We start from the raw sequence: 8,595 nt of genomic DNA, 5'->3' as shown, positions 1-8,595 counted from the left end.
TTAACTATGCTAATATGCTGTGTATCCTGCCATGTACCCCCTACTCTCATTTTTCTGGCATGCCGGCACTCTGGCACCTTCCAAGGTAGACATTGTGGGCTTTATTGGCACTCCAGCCAAAAAAATTTTGCTTACCCCTGTTCTTTTCATGGGACTCTAGACTTCCCTTTTACCCCACCCTAACCACAACCTATCTCTGAAGAAGATGTATATTGTCCTGATTATACTAGTGAAGCCTACTCCTCTTAGCAGCCATTGTGGTCAGGGATCCACTTAGCAAACCCCCTTTTGGCCTTAATTATTCCCTCCACCAGCTAACAATCCACAGCTGCTTAATCAATCGACTCAGCAGTCAAAGGTACAGACTAATGTCTACCTGAGTCCAAAAGTCCATACGCCAGTGCCTTACTTCATTGACATAGAAACATGCCCTTCCCCAACAGGGGACCCTTTAGAGCCGTGGCCTTCACATGCCTTGGTCATGCTGCAGGAGGCTTCTTTAATATTCCATCTGGCCCCCAGCGACCCTCAATCCTTAGTCTTGGGCCTAATTAAATACTCTGGGGCTTCCAGCTGCCCCTCCTCTTTCAGTGTGTGTGGGGCCGGCGTGTAGGGACCTGCTCCAGGCTGGCCTCTGACCTCGTCTGATCCTAACCCCTGGAAGGTGAGTAGTGTCCCAGTGCCTGGGTCTTCCACCCAGGATCCCCCTGACCTTAAATCTGCCACATCTCCAGCTGTCCATCTGGAGTCACTGGTGCCTGCTCTGGTGTCTTCAGTCTGTTGGATTCTGTGATTTGTGCTCATCAAAGCGCCACACCCTTTGGACTGGGCTGACTGCTTTGCTTCAGCGGCCAGCTGCTCCCTGTCTGGGAACTGCTCAGCCTTCCCCTTCTGCTGCCCACTGCTGCCTCTGCCCCTCTCGGAGGCCAGAAGTACTTTCTTCCATCTTCTCCCTGCCAGCCCAGAGCCTCACGCTGCTCCAGAAGCACCGCAGCACTCTTGCGCACCAGTGGTGGGCAGTTGCCTGTGCCCTGGTAAGTCCAGGATGCTGACTGTCACCCTCCCTCTCTCTTCTCACCCACAGGTTACAGCCTCTGTGCAGACACCCTAGCTTCTTTATGAGAGTGTTCTTCAAATGATTGCTCTTGTGCACATCTTCATGTATGTGCACAAACACATCAAGCACTTTTCTGTGTTAGCTGTATCTTTAGGGTGTGCCATTAGACTGCTGTCCTTCCTAGTTCTCTATGTGTACAAGCTTAGAGGGAAGTAGGCACTTTCTGCTCCTCAATTTTCCTCAGCCACCTTGGCTAAATTAAGAACACTTACAGGCTTGTGCTTTCACCTTGCAAGGTGCCCAAATCCTTTATTTGAAGTGTTGCTTCTCAGCTATTGTTCTTATCACTTTTACTTCTTTCTCTCATTTTTATTGTGTAAGAAGAAAAAGGAAGAAATAACAGCTAAGGAGAGGTCTTGTTAGGGTTTGGTATCCTTTAGCTTTTCCCTTATTTTCCCAGCCCCACGTAGTTGCACCATTTTAAGGGCTCACTTCCCCCCTGAATTCTCTCTTTTCTTTGGGTGGAGCAATTAGGATTCTGTTATTGTTATGGTTTCTCCCTAGTCCAGAATTTAAGATGTCTGGTCTTGTGGCAGTGCTATATCTGCATCTTATGGGCACACAATATGCATACACTGCCTAGAATAATTCCATGTTCTTAGGATATACTCTATTAGGCCCTTTACATTTTAAGCTTGAAAGGTGTGCAAAACTTGGTTTCAGAGGTATCTCAGTAGTAAGTCTGTGGCATCTACCTATGAACCAGGGACAAAAGAGTTAGCTAGACACCTGCATCCTGCAGCACTGGTGGAGGCCCCACCATTCAGCACAGATGCATAGTTTCCTTGAAAGCACAGTCTTAGTTTTCCAGTGTTTTGCTGGTTCCCAACCCAGGTGCTTTAAGGGCTGAGAGCCTGAGCAAAGCATCTGTTTCCTGAAATGTATCCTGTAAATATGAGTGATATGTTTTCATGTGGTCCAGTCTCTTGCTTACATGATGGAAGGCTCCACTCAACATGTACAAAAGGAATTTGTTTTCTCCCGGCTTATCTATCCCTGACAATTGATACTACTGTTTCCTTATTAGGGTACAGACGTCCATGTCAACACTTCCAGGCAAAGGGTCTCTGGAAATTGCAAGGTTCCGGTTCATTGGGTGTGTCTACACATGCAATTAATGCAAGGCAATAAATTCCAGAGGAGTTTGAGTTAGAGTAAATTACTCCAGGGTGCAGTGTCTATATGTGCACCCAGGACAGCATTAATTTGAGCTTGGGCAGAGCAGGCCCATGCTCTCAGGGGAGCGGGGGGGCGGTCAGCTCTGGGTTCCGGGTGGTGGTGGATGGCAGCCACAGGGCTGGCTCGGGCACAAGGGAGCTGAAAGTACAGAGCCATGTGGCTAGGTGGCAGGCAAGAGTCTGGCCCCCTGCTGGCTGGGCTGACTAGGCACAATTTATGCCTGCGGTCAGCATCTAAACATGCATGTAATTGCAGCAAATTACCCTGGTGTAAGATACTGTTATCCTTGGCAGTGCTTATGCTAATGTAAATTAGTTTACTGTGGCCTAATCACACATGTAGATGGAGCTGCTTTACTCCACAGCTAATTGGTCTACTCCTCGGTAAAGCACGTGTGCAGATATGGCCAGTGTGTTGGAATTTAGTATGGTACATAGAGTTTGCCATGTTCTTCCTCCACTGTATTCAGCAGATCCTGTTCAGATCCTAACAGGCAGTACTACATTGCTATTCTATAAATACATACCTGATAGCTCAAGATTCTCCCCTTTCTACGCCAGAAAGTGTTTAAGTCATTTATAGCCCTTGTAGTTATGAATGTTATAAAATCAAAGTTTTTTTAGCTTTGGCTATGAATGAAGTATAGCAGACGTTGAACTTGGTTTATACCATGGTTTTTTGGTTAATAAATGCTTCTTACCATTGTATAAAGATTTTAAAAATAGCTGCTCTTGGTTATACTTGAAGTAAGTAGTAAGAAAACTGTAATTTGTTTAATGGAAAAGACTCAAGGCAAAATAGCCCTTTTTCAGATATTTAAGAAAGAAGACTGTATGACTAAATGACTGTATGATTGAGTTAATTCAGAGAGCCTTTGCAATGTTCTTTTCAATTGCAAGATCTAATGCATGGTTTTGTTGGTTTTGAAAGATCAGACTAAATATATATGAGGTTATTTTGATTCTTAATATTTTTGACACTTAATGTTGGATAAAAGTTGTAGGTATTTAATTAAAGAGTATTTTCTTCATCCTCTTCTAGGATTTCCATTTGAATAGAGTGAACCTGGAAGAACCTTCAGGAATGGAAAATTCTCCAGCAGGAGCTAGACCAAAGAAAAAAAATAAAAAGTCATATGACTTAACTGCATTGGATAAATTTTGGCAAAAGCATAAAGGCAGGTAAGAGGACCAGTTGGAGAATACATATTTAAATTAGTAAGTTTGTACTGAAAAATTATCCTTAACAGGCAAGTGTTTTTCTTAGATTTCATAGACATAGGGGCTGGAAGGGACCTTGTGAGATCGAGTCCAGCCCCCCGTGCCCCTTGGTTACAGAGAAGCATAATTAAGTCTTAACTTTTTAATATGGGCTCTTAAATTACAACACCTTTCCTAAAGAACTCTGATAATTTCATAAAATTAGGTATGTTTGGTAAAAACTTATGTTAATATTTTTTTAGAAAAATATTTTAAATCTTGTTTGAAGTCAACAAAAAGTTTAGGAGTTATTAGTTTGACAATCCAGAGAAAGTACACAAGTGACAAATTTATACAAGAATTTAATCGATGCATTTAATTACATTCAGTTTTTCATGGACCTGTGGAATAAAATTAATTTATGAAAAAAGTTTTGAATTGTATTCAGAGTTTGCTGAGGAAGATCATAGTTACTGATAGGGAGAACTGGTACACAAAGATTAGGAAATTCTTGGTGTACCAGTGAAGAATTTTATGTTATGGAGGCTCTTGAGGAATGGAATCTGTACTGATCTTAGCCTACTTAAAGAAACAACCTGCTATATAAAGTTCTGTTCCAGTTAAAATTGTTGGATTTAAAGAGGGTGTTTGATTTGATTCAGCTATTCTTATGTTAGTCAAAAGTGTAAGGGGTTCAGAAGCCACGCAGTCCAGCCTCCTGTACAGATGGTTTAGGATTTGTCCTTTCTTGACCATTCCAGATAGATCCTTGTCAGTTTTCTTTTTGGATATCCCCAATTTATCTATATTTAATTATTAGATTTATATCCCACTCCAAAATTACACATCTTTCTTAGGCAGCTTATTCCATTGCCCTGCCCTTTTTACACTTAGAAAGTTTTTCCTGGTATTTGTTCTCAAACTGCTTTTCTCTGTTTGAAATTCAGTTGTCCCATGTTCTGTTCTCTGTGGCTGAGAACAACAATTTCTCTCCCCCTTTTACTGGTGAATGTTTGTCAATATGAAGTTTAGGATGAATACATCACTATTGGTTGAATTTAATTCCTTGAGCTGTAACAGGAGCTGAAGTAAAGCTGTGGTTCTCAGCCTTTCTAGACCCAAAGCACCCCTTGGAAAATGCCACCTCTTAGTTAAAACAATGACTGAAAACTATACAAAGATAATAGAGCAATTATTTGCAACTCAGAAGAACTCAGAAAAACCACAAGAGATCAGAATGATTTTAACACCATACATTCCTATTTGAAATCTCTAGGTTTAAATTGTAAATCATGCTTGCATATGGGCCAGCACTAATGTTGTGGGGCACCCTGCAGCACCCTTGAAAGGGTGTCAAAGCACCAGTTCAGTTAGTCAGAGTCCTGTGTCTATACCATAGCATAGTTAGAATCAGAGTACTGTGTCTGTGCCGTGGCACCCTAGTTGAGAATCACTGAGTTAGAGGAATCGCTTACGTGGAAAATCTTTATCTATTTTCCAGGTATAGAGCTTGATTTTTAGGGCTTTATAGAAACATGTGCAGCATGTTGAGGTCTGCTGAGCACCTGGACTGCTCATTTTATATACCAGTAGTCATTCCTTCATGTGCTTTATTTTTAGTATTTGATGATTATGGAGCTATGATGCCTTTTTTTATAAACAAGATTTTTATAAACAAGATTCAATAAATTATATCAAGTAATTCATATTTGCACTGGAAGCTTAACTATTCATTTTTAATAAGATATATAGTTTTCAATATTTTAGTAGTGCTGGATGGGTCATGCATTGATGTTGCAAAAGACATTTCCGCAATTATCTGAATCAGATAGATCATCAAGGTTTACATATGATGTTTTAACAGAACCTGATATGTAATATTGCTTTAGTCCTTTTCCAGAAGTAGCAGAGTCTGTTCAGCAAGAACTGGAATCCTACAGAGCTCAAGAAGATGAAGTCAAAAGGCTTAAAAGTATCATGGTAAGGCTTGTAGAACACGGGAATCATTTCCCTGATAATCCCAGTAACCTTTATTTGCACCTGTTCCATATAAAATCTTTCTTGATAATAGGTAACCAGAATTGCCACGGCCCGTGTATGATTGCATACATTTTCCTCCTCTTGCACTGGCAGATGTACTGAGTACTTAGCTTATTGTCAAATAGCTCTGGAGATCTGCTGAACCCAGCCACTGATTAGCTGATCCGAGGCAGCAAGGGACTATGCCAGTGTTTAAATGTGCCCTGGTTCAGTATCCATGTTGCCCCTGATCAGCTGATGGATGGCAGAAAGAGACAGCGCAGGGCTCATTTGAGCCCCAGGATGGTCCATCTGGCCACGCATTTATTTTGAAGGTGCAACTGAAACCAGCCACAAAATTATTATATACTTAATTGCAGAATAATTTTGTGGCTGGTTTTGCTTTTTGTCACGCCATTAATTTCTTAAACATGTAGCTGGTTTACACTGATGCGATTAATTAATAAATCATTTATCTTCCCAAACAAATAATTAGTCTGGCATAATCCAACTTTGATAACGCTTCTATGCATTTTATTCCATTTTCTGTTTTTTGCCATTGGATTTTTATTCCATTTCTATTTTTTATTGTTCTTTCTTTCAAAATATGTTCTAAAGCCTTGCATACTACTGAGGTCAAACTAGTGGTTCTTAAATGGGTACAAAACTTTTCCTGGATTTGCACAATGAAAGTATTCACTGGACACTGTTGTCAGTGCAAGAAAATAAAGCATAAATATACTTGCAAGTATGATTTTTGTGCCAACAATAAATGTAGCTGTAGCTTTTTGACATTAATATTTTCAACAGGGAATAGAAGGGGAGGATGATGGAGCAATAAGTATGCTTTCTGATAATACAGCTAAGCTAACTTCAGCTGTTAGGTAAGTAATTAAGCACTAGTAAGTAAAATAGCTTTTCATGTTTGCTGCTGTTTTCTGTTAATATACTCCAGTGATTTCTCAACCTTTGGAATATCTAGACTGTTAGTAGATTGTGAAGTAGAATTTGACTAGTATGGCAAAACCTCAAAAATATTTTAGTCTGGAGGAAATTGTTGAAGTAACTGCAGTATGATTTTCACCTCTCATGTGTGAGAGCCATTGAAACTGGATTCTTTTTAACCAGTAGTGTTTGGTGGGATTGTCACTATATCCTAAATGCCCATGTATTCGAATGCTTCAAAAGTGGAATGGGCCCAATCACCTCAGTACTGCCTTAGTGTGTTTCACTGTGGGACCCAGTACCTAGGATATCTACTTTCCACGCATGTTGCAATGAAACGTTAGGGTAATTTATTGCGGTCAGATGATCAGGGCAATTACTGAAGCTAATACCTGTAATTTAATAGCCGGTGGCAAAATAACTTATGTTAGGAGTTCCCTGTTAGTTTAGGAATTATTCCCATATTAGAGGGTTAGCTGCAATAGCTAAAACTAAATACCTGTTGCAAAGCTGCTAGACTGCTTAGTTGGTGGACATTCCTAAAAATCCAGGTACAGTACCTGAAGATCCAGCAGCATGCCAAGGTTGCTAATCCAAGCAGCAAGGGGAGCCTGAATCCAATCAATAACAGGTATCCCAGTACCTCCAAGCTCATGAAGTCTGTCCACTACTATCACTTCTGTCTTGACTGAATTCAATCTCAATTGATTCACCCATATCCAATCCCCACCTATAAAAAGGCACTGCAGGACCTAGATCAGATGAGAGGGGAGGAAATGGATGCTGTCAGCATATTGATGGCACCTCACTCCAAACCTTCTGCAGTCATTCTGTCACCTGCCTTCTAAGTGAAGTCACTACAGTCTCTATTGAGTAGAATCCATGTAGACAATCGCTTGAAAGAACAACTGCTTACCTTACAGCAGTGCTTCCCAAACCTTTCCTCAGCATGACCCCATTTCCTCCCCATCCCCCCTATCCCAGCTCCTGGTGCTCGTCCAGGAGGGCAGGGGGGGTGTCTACCCCCAGATCTGCGTGGGGTGGGGTAGGCTGGGACTGTGCCAAGCTCTTCCCGGCAGGGCAGGGCAGGGTGGGTGGCGGCGGCAGCACTGGGATGGGGTTGGGGGGCCGCAGCTGTTGTACGCACTAGGCATACAGCGTATTAAAAACAAGCAGGATCTTTATCAGGGGATAAGGCAATATGCCACGTTTATTGAGAGTACAGAAACATCAAAACATCGCCTACACATTTGCATGTGCGCGTGCGCACAGTTCTGAAGATGCTAAGGTGTTACCAGTCTTTCAGTTGCTCAAGCCAGCTTAGTGGCCAGCTAAGCTGAGCATTAGAAGGGAGCCGAGCCTCTGTTAGACATGTATCAGTGCTCCTTCATTGTTGTTGTGCAGAACAGACCCAAAGCTTCTTTGTTATTGCCCACTTTTTATAGTAGCTGTCTCCCGTGCATGTCTATGGACCTTGCTATGTCAGCTATGAAGTTGTTTTTCTCTTTTTCTGCTGTGTTGAGATGATTCTGGTTCTTGGGGTGGATTTTTCTTGCTCTGGGTTCTGCAGTCTTTAGTTGTGGGGACAGGGTGCTATTTTGCAATTGTTTTGCAGCCCTCAGCTTTGTCAAAACTGGAAGTTACTACGACCTTTAGCCATTGAAGAATTATAGCAGTCGTAAACCTTGCTGCTTCTGCTTATCTTCATTCTTCACCTAACACAGGTTGCTTCTTCAGTTTTTTCTTAGCATAGGTCATTAAATGATAGCACACAACACACAATGCTTTTCCAGTCACTCCACACTCATTCTTCCATACATTCTAAATATTATTAAAACATTCTTAGTTTGCTACATATATGTATATATATTAGCATTAGGCTACTATAAAATGGAGTCTGGCCCAGGCTAAGTCATACAAAAGCTAAGCTAAATAATATAACAATAAAATGGATATAATTAATATAGAATGGATGCAAGTTAGCTTAAAAAGCTAAATGATATGACAACAGAATGATTGTAAGTGGTTATTTAAAATTAAAATCAACTTTAACTTGACAGCCACCCCAGAGTTCTCTGGCCCCCCCCCCCCCAACCCCCCCGCCCCCGGGCCCCCCCCTCTTGCCCCCCGCCCCGC

At 41.5% G+C, this 8,595-nt stretch overlaps 1 protein-coding gene across 2 annotated transcripts in view; it reads left to right on the top strand.

Moving 5' to 3' along the window:
• The window catches only part of SCFD1 (sec1 family domain containing 1), a 154,124-nt gene that overhangs the window by 41,749 nt on the left and 103,780 nt on the right, over positions 1-8,595 (top strand). For both annotated transcript variants that reach the window (XM_019518925.1, XM_019518926.1), the window contains exons 11-13: positions 3,338-3,477; positions 5,385-5,475; positions 6,325-6,398. In XM_019518925.1, coding sequence (XP_019374470.1) covers positions 3,338-3,477; positions 5,385-5,475; positions 6,325-6,398 — 305 coding nt within the window. The remainder of the gene's footprint in view (positions 1-3,337; positions 3,478-5,384; positions 5,476-6,324; positions 6,399-8,595) is intronic.

Source organism: Gavialis gangeticus, unplaced genomic scaffold, assembly GCF_001723915.1.
Source record: "Gavialis gangeticus isolate Ggan-Ray unplaced genomic scaffold, GavGan_comp1, whole genome shotgun sequence".
NCBI lineage: Eukaryota > Metazoa > Chordata > Crocodylia > Gavialidae > Gavialis > Gavialis gangeticus.
The sequence above is the reverse complement of the archived record's forward strand: the minus strand, read 5'-3'. Positions and strand labels throughout refer to the sequence as shown.